Source organism: Rhinopithecus bieti, unplaced genomic scaffold (assembly GCF_001698545.2).
Source record: "Rhinopithecus bieti isolate Rb0 unplaced genomic scaffold, ASM169854v2 scaffold_3043, whole genome shotgun sequence".
Lineage (NCBI taxonomy): Eukaryota > Metazoa > Chordata > Mammalia > Primates > Cercopithecidae > Rhinopithecus > Rhinopithecus bieti.
Window position 1 is genome coordinate 2744145 of NW_016804580.1, and position 18373 is coordinate 2762517.

At 42.9% G+C, this 18373-nt stretch overlaps 1 protein-coding gene across 9 annotated transcripts in view; it reads left to right on the forward strand.

The window, feature by feature from the left end:
* The window catches only part of CACNB2 (calcium voltage-gated channel auxiliary subunit beta 2), a 424156-nt gene that overhangs the window by 364448 nt on the left and 41335 nt on the right, over positions 1–18373 (forward strand). For all 9 annotated transcript variants that reach the window (XM_017869210.1, XM_017869218.1, XM_017869213.1 and 6 more), the window contains 2 exons: positions 15830–15952; positions 18230–18366. In XM_017869210.1, coding sequence (XP_017724699.1) covers positions 15830–15952; positions 18230–18366 — 260 coding nt within the window. The remainder of the gene's footprint in view (positions 1–15829; positions 15953–18229; positions 18367–18373) is intronic.

Here is an 18373-nt window from a genome sequence, read left to right on the forward strand (position 1 = left end):
TATATATATATATATATTTTTTTTTTTTTTAAGACAGAATCTTGTGCTGTCTCCCAGGCTGGAATGCAGTGGCATGATCTCGGCTCACTGCAACCTCCGCCTCCTGGCTTCCAGTGATTCTTTTGCCTTAGCCTCCTGAGAAGCTGGGACTACAGGTGTGCACCACCATGCCCAGCTAATTTTTGTATTTTTAGTAGAGACAGGGTTTTACCGTGTTGGCCAGGCTGGTCTCAAACTCCTGACCTCAAGTGATCTGCCTGCCTTGGCATCCCAAAGTGCTGGGATTACAGACGTGAGCCACCACACCCGGCCCATCCTCCCTTTAACAGAGTATCTTGAGATGTGTCTTATGGCTTCTCAGAAGATAGTGTAGAAAGATTGAGCCATCAATCAATCATACCTAGTGACAGCCAAGTCTATTACAGTCCCTCAGATGGTCTCTTCTTCTCCTTCCCTTATTCCTTCTCTGGCCCCTCACTTCTCTTCCCTGAGATTGTACTCTTAATATAAGCTCAGTGCCTCAGTATCTGCTATCTGGAGAGCTAAGAAGTTGTCTTATTGATTAAGTAAGCTATATCATGTTTTGAGTGGCTACAGATATGGACAACCATTACAATTGACATGAAAAGGCAATAAATGAAATAAGCTGGTCACAATTTTTTTTCTGAGATAGAGTTTTGTTGGGTTGCCCAGGCTGGAGGGCTAGAGAGCAATGGTGTGATCTCGGCTCACTGCAACCTTTGCCTCCTGGGTTCAAGCAATTCTCTTGCCTCAGCCTCCTGAGTAGCTAGGATTACAGGCACCTGCCACCATGCCCTACTAATTTTTGGGGTTTTTTTTTAGTAGAGATGGGGTTTCATCATGTTGCCCAAGCTGGTCTCGAACTCATGGCCTCAAGTAATCCATCTCAGCTTCCCAAAGTGTTGGGATTACAGGCGTGAGCCACCACACCTTGTCTCTTATCAGTTTTTACCGCGACTAACTGAAATATGTTTAAGCACCAGGCCTTCTACACAGTAAGCACAATAGAGTGGCAAATTAAGGAAATTATTAATTATTACAGTCTAATAGTGTCTGAAAAAAACAAGTCTGTTTATCAAGCTGAATCACATCTGTATACTGCCACAGGTATACCCCAGGGAAGTTTAGATTTGTACCGAAGAACCAACTGCTGCTTCTGAAATGTCAACTGACAGAAGGACCTGCAGAAATTAGAATATCTCCTGGCTAGACTGAAGATGCCTTGAGCAGATATTTGGGGTTTTTTTGTTGTTGTTTGTTTTTCGGGGTGTGAGGGAATGGAGTCTCACTCTGTTGCCCAGTCTGGAGTGCAGTGGCATGATCTCGGCTGACTGCAACCTCCACCTCCCGGGGTCAAGCGATTCTCCTGCCTCAGCCTCACGAGTAGCTGAGATTACTGGTGCCTGCCACCATGCCCGGCTATTTTTTAGTATTTTTAGTAGAGACAGGGTTTCACCATGTTGGTCAAGCTGTTCTTGAACTCCTTACCTCAAGTGATCCTCCCGCCTCGGCCTCCCAAAGTGCTGGGATTACAGGCATGAGCCACCACGCTGGGTCTGGGGTGTCTTTAGTAAAGACCTTTAGAGTTACTACAAGTTATTCTCAGAGTTTATTTGTAGATGTTCCAATGATAACTTTGCCTCTAAAAGTGCACCCCAGTCAGAGTGAAGCATCTGTCATTTTAGAAAAGTTTTCATATATTCAGCTCATCTGTGCCTTCCTCCAGTGTCTGCTCTTTGGACCTTGTTTCTGTCCCTTCAAACAGAGCAACAATTGGTCACAAAGCTTTCCTTCAGAAAGTCTCTCAACACTGAAGTAAGGGCAGCAGCAAAGGTTTTAAGAGTTTCTACAGAGTGAGCGATCATATGGGGTTTCATGTTCAGAACTCACCACCCACAACTGTCTTTGCACTAATCTAATCCCTGCCAAAACATTTGGTTTGGGTCATGGAGATGCTCAGCTCAATCATGTTGGTTTAAAAAATACCAGAACAGGCTGGGCACAGTGGCTCATGCCTATAATCCCAGCACTTTGGGAGGCCGAGGCCGGTGGATCATCTGAGGTCAGGAGTTTGAGACCACCCTGGCCAACACGGTGAAACCCTGTTTCTACTAAAAGTACAAAAATTAGCTGGGTGTGGTGGGCGGGTTCCTATAATCCCAGCTAGTCGGGAGGCTGAGGCAGGAGAATCGCTTGCACCTGGGAGGCAGAGGTTGCAGTTGCAGTGAGCCAAGATCACTCCACTGCACTCCAGCCTGGGCAACAAGAGTGAAACTCTGTCTCAAAAAAAAGAAAAGAAAATGAAAACATGAGTGTAAAATAAATAGTGAAATAAACATGCTGAAATTTGTCTAACTTCTGATCACTAGACCTCTGGGAACTTAGCTAAAACCGCAGCTGTTGTAGTGGAGAAGAAAGTGAAGATTACTGAATTAACATAAAATATTACGTGTCTCCCTGTGCTTGTCAGCATGTACTTTGTAAAGACTTTCCTGGTGTTTGTTTAGAATGCTTCTTTGGAAATTCTTTGTAGTGTATAATTTTCTAAATAAGTACAGAATAGACATTTTATAACAATTTAAATGCCAGCATCAGTTTAAAAGGGATACCACTGTTGGAGTCTCTTAACTCTTTCATTACTGTCCTTGCCACAGAATACAACTACTGAATGGAACCGTGGTGGCAAAAAGTTAAAACAACTCTGTGTTCAGGGTACTGTGAATATTCGCTGGGTCACATGTCATGGGCTGAGACTCTTCAAAAAATGATGTCACTGGTGTCTAGCAAGATAGCCTTATATCAGGCTGCTTTTTATTTTGTTTTTGAAATGTTGTACTTTAAGAAAAACAAGGCTAGGCACAGTGGCTCACACTTGTAATCCCAGCACTTTGGAAGGCCAAGGCGGGCAGATCACTTGAGGTCAGGAGTTCAAGACCAACCTAGCCAACATGGTGAAACCCATCTCTCCTAAAAATACAAAAATTAGCCGGGTGTGGTGGCAGATGCCTGTAGTCCCAGCTACTTGGGAGGCTGAGGCAGGAGAATCACTTGAACCCGGGAGGCAGAGGTTGCAGTGACCTGAGATCATGCCACTGTACTCCAGCCTGGGTGACAGAGCCAGACTCCATCTCAGAAAAAAGGAAAAGAAAAATAGATACAGTATTAGGGAAAACCAACTAAGAAATGGGAGCCAACCAAGGGAAGAAGAGAGTGAGCAAATTAGTTTGAACACAGACACCTGAGAATCTAAATGTTTCAATCGCTGTAGCTGAAGTTCTTTGGCCTGGTGTAAACACAAGCTCCCTCACTGGGGTCTCAGGAGACTTAAGGATTGAAGCCCTGTCTCTTGTGCCACTCTATCCTTTCAACTGCGCAATGCTGGATTTTAAACAGGTGCAAAGTAAAATGTTTGTTGTATTTACCCCTTTGCTTAGTTCTTAATCATTTTAAATTTAATAAATATGTATGTACACTTGCACTTACATATATACATGTTGATCATATAAAACAAAGTCCTGGCTGGGCGCAATGGCTCACACCTGTAATCTGAGCACTTTGGGAGGCTGAGGCGGGCAGATTGCTTGAGTCCAGGAGTTGGAGACCAGCCTGGACAACATAGTGAAACCCTGTCTCTACAAAAAATACAAAAAGTAGCCAGATACCGTAGCGCACACCTGTAATCCCAGCTACTTGGGAGGATCATTTGAGACGGAATGCAGAGGTTGCAATGAGCCAAGATCATACCACTGCATTCTGGCCTGGGTGACAGAGTGAGACTCTGTCTTAGAAAATATGTGTATATTTGTTTCAAAATGTATTGTAGGAATTTTTTCCCCATATATAAAGAATAAAATGAAGTTGAAAAGTTTCCTTCTATAATGGAAGGATTTTTTATTATTGAAAGTTAGCAAGATGATATTGAGAAGTTATAATCAGATAAGGATAACTGGAAAGTAGGATATCAGTAAGTGCTTAATAAAGCAGATGGCTATGACCTGGTTCCTTTAAGTACAGTCAGTATCTCTTCAGTTCCTGGGTGCTTCCTATATAAGACTTGATAGCTATACTCCCACCTGGGGCATTTAATATAATAAAAGAGTAGAACAAGTTTTATAAGAAGTTATTGTACACAACAAGAAAGTGGATAAAAAATTGGATTAGATCTTCTTGACCTGTCTTCTCTATAGTCTCTCTCTCTCTCTCTCTTTTTTTTTTTTTCCTGAGATGGAGCCTCACTGTGTCACCCAGGCTGGAGTGCAGTGGCATGATCTTGGCTCACTGCAACCTCTGCCTCCCGGGCTCACGTGATTCTCCCAACTTAGTCTCCCAAGTAGCTGGGATTACAGGTGCCTGCCATGTAACTTGGCTAACTTTTGTATTTTTAGTAGACCTGGTTCCTAGGTCTACTAAAGAAGGTTTTCACCATGTTGGCCAGGCTGGTCTCGAACTCCTGATCTCAAGTCATCTGCCTGCCTTGGCCTCCCAAAATGCTGGGATTACAGGTGTGAGCCACTGTGCCTGGCCTCTGTAGTCTCTTACAATAGGGATCTGGGTCATTTTTTAAAATTTTCTCTAAAAAGAGCAAATTGAAAGAAATTAGTATTTAAGACAAATCCATTATAGACATTAAAACAAACTATGAATTTTCCTTTTATGTTATTAGTGATTGACAGTTTCAGGATGAAAATTGAAAATCATACTTTGCTATTTAGCATAGTAAAATTCACCTTTGTATTAGGAAATGAAGAAATCAATGCATAAAAATCTAAGTAATTATATTAATCATGATCAGAAGTTTATTTCTATCCTTGAGTGAATTTCATTTCACTTTTAATAGTAGGTATTCATTCTACCACTGGCACATTTTTATTAAACTTAAGGTATGCATTGTGTTATAGCATTCAAATTATTAGCTTCACTGTTAACTCATTAGTCATTGTTTAGGAAGAAAGCTAGAACTATAGTGCCATGAAATTATAATGTGTTTATTCTATTTCATAACCAAAGATATTTTTAAGTTAATTATCTCCTCTTATAATAATTGGTGCTTAGCAGCCTTAGGCCTAGTGATTCCAGAAGGCTATAAGAAAATAAAAGTTGTTCCTGCTCTAAACATTAACCACATCTCTGACAGGAGCCTGTGGGCCTCCACACACCAGGCCTCTGTGGAACAAATAGAGTTTCCTTTGGATGTGAGAAAAAGCAAGTCCTGTGGCCAAAAAGCTGTCCACTAATATCCTTCCAGCCCTGCCAGATTGGTTCTTGCGTATACCCATCTGTTAATGACGGGGTCCAGGCATCTGTCTCTAGGCAGAATAGAGCATATGGCAGTGAGATGAAGGACTTCAAGGCCAGGGGATAGAGGGCATGAGTCAGGGCAGAAGCATCTAGAAGGTGGGAAGTTTGGGGAGCTTGAACAGATGTTTCTGGGCCCTCCTTTTGGGTCTGTAGGCCAGATAGTAAAGAAGCATTGTTGTCTGGGGTAAATGTCCGAGGTTCGTTGTCTGACGGCAGGGAAATCGAGGACGTGGACATACAAGAAGTGAGTTTAAGAGCGAAGGTTTGATAGGTGAAAGAAAGAGAAAAGAGAATAGCGCTCTGTCTTGGAAAGAGAGAGGGGCTCCTGAGTGCGTCTTCTGGTTTCACGGTGAAATGCACGGGGTTTCATAGTTGAGCTTGAGGAGGCGGTGTCTGCTTTACATACAGCCCAAGAGATTCTTCGGACCAGGTGTGACATTTGCATAGTGCATGAAGATGCTGGCCACGCCACCCTAATCTTCTGTTATGCAGATGGGGTCTCAGCCTGGCCAGCACCATGTTGTCTGTTCCTCACTGTACACGTGGTTGGCAAACAAAAGGGAAGATGGAGCCACCAGGTTGAACATGCCTGGCCCCCAGGTAGCCTTTTCCTATTGGCACAGCTGCGGCATTTACCTATGCAAGCCTCTAGTTTGCATATCTATGCTTGCAGCTTGAGTTTTCAGGCTGCTTTTTGTTAGAAAAGAAACGATTTGGGGTCTGCGTTTTATTAGAAGGAAGCCTTACTGAGGACTCTCTTACCCTTACTATTGGCCGAAATAATTGATTTCTAGCTCATGTATCAGTAATAGTTCTGGAGTCAGGGTGGGAAGGGAGGTGGTGAAACCAGGTGGTTGGTCTCTTCAGCAGCCTTCTCAAGATGACTGACTTGTGGCAGGGCGTGCTGGCTCACACCTGTAATCCCATCACTTAGGGAAGCCTAGGTGGGTGGATCACCTGAGGTCAGGAGTTAGAGACCAGCCTCGCCAACATAGTGAAACCCTGTCTCTGCTAAAAATACAAAAAGTAGCTGGGTGTGTTGGTGGACGCCTAAAGCCCCAGCTACTCCAGAGGCTGAGGCAGGGGAGTCGCTTGATCCCAGGAGGCAGAGGTTGCAGTGATCTGAGATCCTGCTACACTGTACTCCAGCCTGGGCAACAGAGCGAGACTCCATCTCAAAAAAAAAAAAGGCATACATGGTTTCATAGTTTATAAAGTTCCACGCCAAGGGGCCTGCACAGGAAACACTGAAAGGCCGCGGCAACCCTAGTTCTACAGAGGGAGCAAAAAGCTATGCAAATTGTATTTTTAGTAGAGACGGGGTTTCACCATGTTCCCCTGGCTGGTCTCGAACTGCTGACCTCAGGTGATTCTCTTGCCTCGGCCTCCCAAAGTGCTGGGATTACAGGCGTGAGCAACCACACCCAGCCATTCGTGAAATATAGCTTTATAGATGGTGAAAAAGAGATGTAAAGAGAGAAATGGTAGATCTAAATAAATAAAAATCATGATTTGGACTGGGCACAGTGTCTCACGCCTGTAATCCGAGCACTTTGGGAGGCCGAGGCAGGTGGATCATGAGATCAGGAGATCAAGACAAGCCTGGCTAACACAGTGAAACCCGGTCTCTGCTAAAAATACAAAAAGTTAGCCAGGTGTGGTGGCGGGTGCCTATAGTCCCAGCTACTCGGGAGGCTGAGGCAGGAGAATGACATGAACCTGGGAGGCGGAGCTTGCAGTGAGCCAAGATTGTGCCACTGCACTCTAGCCTGGGCCACAGAGCAAGACTCCGTCTCAAAAAAATAAAAATTAAAAAAATAAAATAAAATTTAAAAAATCATGATTTGACATCGCTGTTGATTTCCTGAACCTCAAGTTTTTTAAGTGCATCTTTGCACTTATAAGGTATAGGTTACCTTTATGAGGGACACCCATCATTCTAACATGTACTCATTTAGTGTCACACTACAAGGCAGACCTGGGCCCAATCTTTTTTTGCCTTTCTTTTTACCAACCGATTTTTAGCATTTTGTAGATTATAGCTTTCAAGTCTTCAAAATTTCACATAAACATGTAAATGCTGTCGAATTGCCATCTGCACACCTCTTTAAATGAAAAGCACTCTAGTACTATAGGAGGAACACAGGCTTTGGAGAGAGATTTTAACACCACTTCTAAGGCTTATGGCCTAGGAGAGCATTAAAAAATATATATATATTCAGCCAGGTGCGGTGGCTCATGCCTGTAATCCCAGCACTTTGGGAGGCCAAGGCGGTAGAGCACCTGAGGTCAGGAGTTTGAGACCAGCCTGGCCAACATGGTGAAACCCCGTCTGTACTAAAAATACAAAAAGTTAGCTGGACATGGTGGTGGGTGCCTGTAATCCCAGTTACTTGGTGGGCTGAGGCAGGAGAATTGCTTGAACCTGGGAGATGGAGGTTGCAGTGAGTCGAAATCTTACCATTGCACTCCAGTCTGGACAACAAGAGTGAAACTCCATCTCAAAAAATAATAATAATAATAATAATCTTTCACAAATGTTGTCTTAAAATTTTACTTTTTTATTTTTTCAGAGAAAGGATCTTGTGATGTTGCCCAGGCTAGATTCAAACTCCTGAACTCAAGCCATCCTGTTGCCTCAGCCTCCTGAATAGCTGAGACTACAGGCGTGTGCCACAATGAATGGCTAGGAGAACTTTTTTCAGCCTCAGTTTCTTCACCTTGGATTGAAACGATTGTAGCTGGGGTGAAATGAAATGCAGCAATCTATGTATAATATACAGCACATTGCTTGTCCATTGGCAGACATTCCCAAAGTAGGAATGTCATATCAAGGTAAAGAAGGACCTGGAAGAAGAGAATATGAATTTCTTAACATCTCTTAACACTTACACATTCCATTCTCAATAAATATTGATTGGAAACATACTGGAGACACAGTGTTGAATAAGACATGGCCTTGGTTTTTAGTTTCTGGTTTTTGAGACAGGTTCTCTTTCTGTCACCCAGGCTGGAGTGCAGTGGCGTGATCGTGGCTCACTGCACCCTTGATCTCCTGGGCTCAAGTGATCCTCCCACCTCAGCCTCTTGAGTAGCTGGGACCACAGGTGCACACCACCATGCCTGGCTCTTGTTTGTATTTTTGGTAGAGACAGAGTTCCACCATGTTGCCCCGGCTGGTCTCAAGCTCCTGGGCTCAAGCGATCTGCCTGCCTCTGATTACAGATGTGAGCCACTGCACATGACCAACCTTGATGTTTTTCAAGCACTTTTACATTATTGTCTAGCTAAAGAGTTGCCACTCTTCTACAAACAGTATTTACAAATTTATTTTGAGGATCTATTCAGGTTTAGTCCACAAACCAATATGCAGCAAACTTTTAATTCTTTATCTCAAAGAGGGGGCCACAATGCATAGGTGATCGACCAGTCACCCTCATACTGTGTAACATGTGCTCATATGCCATGTCGACAGTAGCAGAAACTGGAAAAGGAATCAGTTCCTTTTTGTCTTGGCTTGGAACAGGGAGAAGCAAAAACTGGTAGAAAAGTCTGACATCACCTCATGGGGCTGACCCTCCATAGCCGCAAAACAAGTTGGCCAGGAAACCAGGTAGAATCTGCAGCAGCAGACTCCAGCTCTGACACTGGCCTAGCAATAAAGTCCTTAGGATGTTAATAGAGGTTCAGTGGAAGTGAAATGAAGGACCATATTGTCTCCCAACCAATGTAGTATCCTAATGATTCTGTAGAGCAGGATGAATCTAAATCTCAATGTGGATTTCAATATGATTCTGCAACAGCCATCCCTGAAGCTCCTTCTACAGTATCCTACATAGGGCTGTGGGCTATATCTGTATCTGTGCCTTCTGCTTTTCTTCCCCATCTTACCCTACAGCTATGACCAAGGCTTTCAGACAAACCTGTGGGGCCCTAGAGTTAGAGGGTGGCAGGAAAAGGACAGCTTGAAGAGAACCTATTAACTAGAGCGGACCGCAGTTACATTTGTAATCACACCGGGGATTACAATTCGACATGAGTTTGGCCAGGGACACAAATTCAAACCCTCTCAAGATAGAACACTGTAAACAAAGTGAGTATGGGAAAACCTGGCCAGGCACGGTAGCTCACGCCTGTAATCCCAGCACTTTGGGAAGTTAAGGCAGGCGGATCACCTGAGGTCAAGAGTTCAAGACCAGCCTGGTCAGTGTGGCAAAATCCCGTCTCTACTAAAGATACAAAAATTAGCTGGGTGTGGTGGCATGCGCCTGTAGTCCCAACTACTTGGGAGGCTGAGGCAAGAGAATCGCTTGAACTTGGGAGGCAGAGATTGCAGCGAGCCGAGATCGCACCACTTCACTCCAGCCTGAGTGACAGAGCAAGACTCTGTCTCAAAAAAAAAAAAAAAAGAAAAAGAAAAAAGAAAAGAAAATGAATATGGGAAAACCTTACCATTTGCTAAAGTCCCAGAGAATATGAAAGAATCTGTATCACGGAAAAGCATCTTGACTTTAACAGCGAGTCAATTTGTGTCGTGCATGTGGCAGATATTAAACTGTGTTGATGAGTTTGGTTTGAGGATGTTGAGCACACAGGAAATGACTTGTGCTGGGTCTTAATGAGGGGTAAATATGGAGAAATATTTACTTATGCGTAGCATTTATTTTGGTATATAGCAAATGCCTATTAATAAGCACTTACATAGCCCTCTTTATCCATGGGTTCCACATTCATGGATTCAACCAACTGTGGATTGAAAATGTTAAAGAAAAGTTACAACAATAAGAATGATAGACATAAAAAGCAATACAATTGAATAACTATTTGTGTAGTGTTTACCTTGTCTTAGGTATTATAAGTGATCTAGAGATAAAGCATACAGAGGATGTGTGCAGTTATGCACAGATAGTACGCTGTTTTTTTGTTTGTTTGTTTGAGATGGAGTCTCTGTTGCCCAGGCTGGAGTGCAGTGGCGTGATCTCGGCTCACTGCAGTCTCCGCCTCCTAGGTTCAAGCAATTCTCTTGCCTCAGCCTCCTGAGTAGCTGGGATTACAGGTCCACGCCACGCCTGGCTAATTTTTGTATCTTTAGTAGAGACAGGGTTTCTCCATGTTGGTCAGGCTGGTCTCAAACTCCTGATCTCATCCACCCACCTCTGCCTCCCAAAGTGCTGGGATTACAGGCGTGAGCCACTGAGCCCAGCCAAGTACACTGTTTTATATCAAGGACTTGAACATCTTTAGATTTTGGGGGTCCTGGAAACAATATCATGGCAGTTATCAAGGGATGACTATATACCCAATACTAGCCTACCCTGATGCAATCCATTTTCTGTATTCTCGTTACCTTAAAGAATGGTGCTTTTACCCTAGTTTTAGCCATGTGAAAATATGCTCACTGAGACCAAAGAATTTGCCTAGGCCACTCACCTAATAAATGGCAGAATCAACATTCAAATCCAAGTCCACTTAAAATCCCTTATTCTTGAACCCATACGAATGAAATGAATTTGGAGAATACCTTCCACATTGTAGACACACTGCAAGCTGAAGCGAGACCAGGGAATCAGAAGTGACATTGTCATTGGCCTCTCTGGTTTAGCATCCTGGGGTCTTTTATCTTGGCTGCGTCTGTCCCCCGCATTCCTTGACTGTACTCTAGTCTAATTTTAGAAATACAGTTCCTGAAGTAAAGATGTTGAGGAATAGGTATCTGCTGCTCTTCTTTCCTAGTTCTGTAAAGCTAATTCTATATAAACCACATCTAATGGTAGCATCATTGGTTACAGGAGGTGAGGCAAGAAAGGAGGCATGTTCCAACTTAACGTCTTAATCTAAGAGCATAACATTGTTACCTATGGTCCCTGGAATTATACACCAATTTCCACCACCATTTTAATTTCTTTTTACTTTTTCAGTCCCCTCTTTCTGATACTCAGATGATTGAAAAGTGATACAAAGTTGGTATAAGTCATAAGATTTTCTCTGGGGTCTTCTGTCGAGTCAGGCATTCAAAATTTGTCTTACACTGATGAAAAATTATGTGTGATGCTTAAACTCTGTTTTTTTCCAAGGAGTAAAAGAAACATCTGAAAGAAGTAAAAGACCATGCTAGGATTATTTTTTTTTAAAAATCTTGAATCTATACTTTTGTGATTAGAAACTTTTCTGAATAATGGATGGATCTACTCATGGAAATTGTATTTCTAGTGGTAAAACTGAGTTTGATGAAGACTACATCCTTGGGAGGCTGGGGGGGAAGGATTACTTGAGGCCAGGAGTTTGAGACCAGTCTGGGTAACATGGCAACACCCTGTCTCTACAAAGTTTTTTTTTTTTTAATAAAATGTAAATACTTTAAAATATTTTTAAGGTTACGTCTCACTAAAAAGGGCACCATGCTTTAGTGCTGGGTGCAGAATAAAACAGTGTGGCCCATTTGGATGGTAGTTTAGAATACCATTTTAAAAGTCTTAATAACTCATGTCTGACACATGCTACCTCTGGGACTCCATCCCAAGGAAAGAATTCTAAATAGAGGCTTTTGTACAAAGATTTTCAAAGCAGAATATTTTCATATTGAATAATGTTGTGAATCTAAGTATCAAAGAAGGGTGAACGGTTGAGGTAGTCTTTTTTTTTTTTTTTTTTTTTTTTTTTGAGATGGAGTCTCACTCTGTCACCCAGGCTGGAGTACAGTGGCGCAATGATCTTTGCTCACTGTAGCCTCTGCCTCCTGGGTTCAAGCGATTCTCCTGCCTCAGCCTCCTGAGTAGCTGGTATTACAGGTGTGAGCCACTGTGACCAGCTAATTTTTCTATTTTTGTAGAGATTGGGTTTCACCATATTGGCCAGGCTGGTAGGTGATCCGCCTGCCTTGGCCTCCCAAAGTGCTGGGATTATAGGCGTGAACCACTGCACCTGGCCAAGGTAGTTTTAAAATATATTTTATTTTATTTTATTTATTTATGAGACAGAGTTTTGCTCTTATTGCCCAGGCTGGAGTACAGTGGTGCGATCTTGACTCACTGCTACCTCCGCCTCCCAGGTTCAAGCGATTCTCCTGCATTGCCTCCTGAGTAGCTGAGATTACAGACATGTGCCACTATGCCTGGCTAATTGTGTATTTTTAGTAGACATGGGATTTCTCCATGTTGTTCAGGCTGGTCTTGAACTCCCGACCTCAGGTGATCCTCCTGCCTCGGCCTCCCACAAAGTGCTGGGATTATAGGCATGAGCCACCACACCTGGCCAAAATATATTTTTAAAAGTATATCACTTGAAAAACTGTGTGTGTGTGTGTGTGTGTGTGTGTGTGTGTGTAAGAAACGAGGTCTCACTTTGTTGCCCAGGCTGGTCTCAAACTCCTGGGCCCAAGTGATGCTCCCACCATGCCCTCCCAAAGTATTGGGATTTACAGGCATGAGCCACAGCACCTGGCCTTTTAAAAAAATACATATGTTTTGTTTTTTCATTTTTTTTGTTTGATATTGGATGAAATGCAATATATTATGATTGTAGCTCTAGAAGTAAACTTCATATATTTAAGAAAATTTCTAGAAAAAAATAGAAACATCATACTATCAGCCAGGCACAGTGGCTCACGCCTGTAATCCCAGCACTTTGGGAGGCCGAGGTAGGCTGATCACAAGGTCAGGAGATCGAAACCATCCCGGCCAACACGGTGAAACCCGGTCTCTGCTAAAAATACAAAAAGTTAGCCAGGTGTGGTGGCGGGGTGCCTGTTAGTCCAGCTACTCGGGAGGCTGAGGCAGGAGAATGGTGTGACCGGGGGGGGGGGGAGGCAGAGCTTGCGTGAGCTGAGATCGCCGCCACGCACTCCCAGCCTGGGCGACACAGCAAGACTCTGTCCTCAAAAAAAAAAAAAAAAAAAAAAAAATCATACTATCAAGGATTGTGTTTCGTGTTTCAGTGGTACAGTTATAGGCACCTTTTATTTATGTGTATTTTTAATTCCCATATTTCCACACAAGCAGCAGCATCCCTTGTATCATTAAAAATTACAGTGGATGTCATTCGAGACCAGCCTGGTCCCCCATCTCTACTGAAAATACAAAAATTAGCCAGGCATGGTTGCACATGCCTGTAATCCCAGCTACTCGGGAGGCTAGGGTAGAAGAATTGCTTGAACCCGAAAGGCAGAGTTTGCAGTGAGCCAGGATCGTACCACTGCCCTCCAGCTTGGGTGCCGCAGTGAGACTCAGTCTCAAAAAAAAAAAAAAGAATTATAGTGGATGTCAAGAACTGGCTTCCAAATATTTAAATTCACCTCATGTCGATTGTGCCTATATCCAGAATTTGGTCCTCCTTTCCCAATCCTCAAATTGTGACTAGACCTTAGTAACATTAGGGGTCTTAACTCAGTCTTCAACCCAGACAACAGTCAGGTAGAACAAATGAACTTTGGAAAATTTGGAAATGAACCTGGGTTCTCTCTACTCCAGCTTCCCCTTGTCTTCTCTGGCAAGGCCAGGTAAAGAGCTCATTGAGTAGGGAGAAACTGCTCCCTCCTCCCGAGAGGTTGAAATAATTTTTTAAAGAATAGGTTAAGCCGGGCGCGGTGGCTCACGCCTGTAATCCCAGCACTTTGGGAGGCCGAGGCAGGCGGATCATGTGAGGTCAGGAGTTCAAGACTAGCCTGACCAACGTGGTGAAACCCCATCTCTACTAAAAATACAAAAAATTAGCTGGGCGTGGTGGCAGGCACCTGTAATCCCAGCAACTTGGGAGGCTGAGGCAGAAGAATCGCTTGAACACAGGAGGTGGAGGTTGCAATGAGCTGAGATCGCACCATTGCACTCCAGCCTGGACAACAAGAGCGAAACTCTGTCTCCACAAAAAAAAAAAAAAAAAAAAAAAAAAAAAAAAAAAGATAGGTTAAAAGGAATATCACATGAAAAACTATGTTACTTTGTGTATGTCGTGTATATAAGAAATATATAGAAGAGGCCGGGCATGGTGGCTCATGCCTGTAATCCCAGCACTTTGGGAGGCCGAGGCAGGCAGATCACCCAAGGTCACGAGTTCTAGACCAGCCTGGCCAACACAGTGAAACCCTGTCTCTACTAAAAATTAGCTGGGCGTGGTGGCTCACGTCTATAATCCCAGCTACTCGGGAGGCTGAAGCAGGAGAATCAATTGAACTCCAGAGGAGGAGGTTGCAGTGAGCTGAGATTGCACCACTGCACTGCAGCCTGAGCTACACAGTGAGTCTGTCAAAAAAAGAAAGAAAGAAAGAGAGAGAGAGAGAGAGAGAGAGAGAGAGAGAGAGGGAGAGAGAGAGAAAGAAAGAAAGAAAGAAAGAAAGAAAGAAAGAAAGAAAGAAAGAAAGAAAGAAAGAAAGAAAGAAAGAAAGAAAGAAAGAAAGAAAGAAAGAAAGATAGATAGATAGATATAGAAGCTATCCACTTGCCCATAATGGGGAAAGAAATACAATACCACTTAGAACAATACCATTTTCACCATTTCTGAGCTTACCTGTTTTTTCCACCTGGTGGATAAATAGGTATTAGCTAAAGAGAGAATAAATGCTTATCTGTAAATTCTTTCGGTTTGATTTGTTTTTTCTTTTTTTGAGACAGGGACTGACTTTGTCTCCCAGGCTGGAGTGCCGTCACGTGATCACAGCTCACTGCAGCCTAGACCCCCTGGGCTGAAGTGATCCTCTTGCCTTAGCCTCCCAAGTTGTTGGGAGTATAGGCGCCTGCCACCACACCTAGCTAATTTTGTTTTGATTTTAGTGAGAAGAGGTCTTGCTATGTTCCTAGGCTGATCTTGAATTCCTAGGCTCAAGCAATCCTCTTGCCTTGGCCTCACAAAATGCTGGGATTACAGGCGTGAGCGACCACTTCCGGCCCTTCATCTGTAAAATTTCAAAGCATCAAAGAAGGAAAGAGAGCTTAATTAATATCAACTTTAGTAGTTGAACGAACTCAAGGATGAGAAATAATAGAAGAAAAGGTCATGGTTTTCATAATTTGTTGCAGCCATGAATAAGAGCTGCTATAGTTGTAGAATATATTCCCCGGTTCTTTTTTCATTCAAAAGACTGTACCTTTCAGAATTATGTCATTAATGATGAATTAATTAAAGTACATGTTTGGGGTAGTGAGGCAGTTACTAAGTCCTTTCCACTGAAACCGAAGAACTGGACATTTTGTTCACATTTGTGTTTCCTGATTTACAGTTGCTACAAGCGCCAATGTTGAAAACATATTTCTGTGGCTCATCTTCGCCGTCTTTACTTGCAGTGCTTTCAAAGAGAACAATGGCTTTTTCTAGTTCAGAAATGGGTGCTACGTAGCTCAGAGCTAGGAGATTTCACATGTTGTGAATACGAACAAGCTGTTTTGTGATAAAGAACCAATGCAGCGGGGAAAACCAACATGGATTACAGCAGTTATTCAGTGTATCTTTGTATTTGAGGGGAAAAAGGAGGGACACTGTTGTTTTGCTCTTATTTTTTTCCCTCTTTCTTTTCCCACTTTAGACAAAGCCCGTGGCATTTGCGGTTCGGACAAATGTCAGCTACAGTGCGGCCCATGAAGATGATGTTCCAGTGCCTGGCATGGCCATCTCATTTGAAGCAAAAGATTTTCTGCATGTTAAGGAAGTAAGGAGAATAATTTCATTTTCTATCAGCGTGATGTTTCACCTTGACATACCATTTCTTATTTCCTATTCAGATGCCGTTTCTGTGAAGCAGCATTGCACATCACTGCAGTTGTATAACACACACACTAAATCAATGGCTCTCAACCTCTGCTAATATAAATATACCTTTTAAAGTGGAAAGAAGTCACGGGCCTCTTGCAATAACTTCAGCGCTCCCTGGGGCTCTGTGGCCCAGAAATTGGGAACTGCTAGAGTAGATGATCCTTTTTTACACTTAACCTGTACTTCTTCTTTTAATGTTTCACCTTGACTAGGTGTAGTTTTTCTGATGCCTGAAGTCTAGCCCATCTGGGGAGGGTTTAATAATAATATCTAGAATTCATGACTCTTCTCTCTGCTGGCAGTGTCTAAATTCAAACTACTGATGCCCTTTTTCCTCCTTAAATGCTAAATTTCTGCAGTGGATGAGAGAATGGTAAGCATTGATGCCAGTAAGGCAACAAAGAGGTATCAGGAAAAGTCCTTTTCCTACATGCTCAATGTCTCCACCTTTTAGTGAGCAATGACACAACCTGCAAATTGGAAACGTTCATCCTTAATTAAGCTTTGCTTGGAGTCAACATTTATTAAATGCCTGCCTTGTGGAGCACTGTGTTAACTAACCAGAAATTTCCCCTGTAGAATATTCTCAGCATGTCATCCTGAGGTTTTTCTTGGACCTGTAGGAATTTATACTTGGAGCCCTTCCATGTAGGGTATAATATGTTATAGGAAGCATGTGTAAATTTAATCTCTTCACTGCACTAAAGGCTGTCAGCAAAGGAGTTGATGACTGCCAATTAAAAGAACCTAGGGCCGGGGGCGGTGGCTCATGCCTGTAATCCTAGCACTTTGGGAGGCCAAGGCGGGCAGATCACAAGGTCAGGAAACCAAGACCATCCTGGACAACATGGCGAAACCCTGTCTCCATTAAAAATACAAAAATTAGCTGGATGTAGTGGCATATGCCTGTAATCTCAGCTACTCGAGAGGTTGAGGTAGGAGAATAGTTTGAACCAGGGAGTCGGAGGTTGCAGTGAGCTGAGATCGCGCCACCGCACCCCAGCCTGGCGACAGAGTGAGATTCCGTCTAAAAGAAAAAAAAAGAACCTAGAAGCCTGGATACTATGGCTCATGCCTGTAATCCAAGTACTTTGAGATGTCGAGGAAGCCTGATCTCTTGAACCCAGGAGTTTAAGACCAGCCTGGGCAACAGGGTAGAACCCCATCTCTACAAAAAAAAAAAAAAAAAAAAAAAAATTAGCTGGGCATGGTGGCACACACTGGGAGTCCCAGCTACTCAGGAGGCTGAGACCAGTGGATTGAGCCTGGGAGTTCCAGACAGAAGCGAGCCGGGATCACGTCAATGTATTCCAGCCTGGGCGACAGAGCAAGATCCTATCTCGATTAAAAATAAAACAGCCTAGAGAATTTAGAGCCTACCATTTTGGTAACCTCTGAAAAGAGATGTCAAATACTGGCTTGGTGGGAACAATAGAAAAAGTTATCAGAAGTGATGCTGTGCCTAGAATCTCACTTAATACCGGGAAATTAGATTATTACGGGGTCTCTTCTTGATGGTTGGTGCTGAAAGGGGAAAGGAGAAAAACAGAATGTATATTCTTCTTTGACGTGTTCAATGACAGATTTATTCAATCAAGGAAAATGAAGGCAGATCATAAAGATTTAAGATACATATTCCACCTGCAAGAGATAAATTGTCAACATCACACAAGTAGAGAAATCATCTGTGAACATCGCACTGTGTAATTATAAAACTGTTTGCACAAAGGTAAATTGTCCTGTGACATGAAATATTTAAGGTAGACTTCAATATTTATCTCTTTCTCTCAATACTTCCAATTGGTCTGATTATATAAGGGGAATATTTCTGTAACACTACTTCCTAAAGATCTCTTGATAGGATGGGCTGTTATTCTTTGAACCCAGAGAGCTGATCCCTACTCATGATGACAGCAGCTGCTGCAATGGAATTCAGCCTGGTCCTACGGCAGCACCAGGACAGACAAGAAACAAAGAGCCTTTGACAGATTGCTGAGGACACTAAAAACATTTCATACATGTGAAATCCATGAGCCAAAGGGTTTCTTGAATGATAATATTTGAGGCATAGTTCATTGTCATTGCCATATTTCTCTCCACTGAAAATAGTGTGGAAGAACAAGGATTTGACCTTCTGTGCACTGATTTTTAATGCTTTTGATTTTGTGTTTAGAAATTTAACAATGACTGGTGGATAGGGAGACTGGTAAAAGAAGGCTGTGAAATCGGATTCATTCCAAGCCCAGTAAAACTAGAAAACATGAGGCTGCAGCATGAACAGAGAGCCAAGCAAGGGAAATTCTCCTCCAGGTATGAG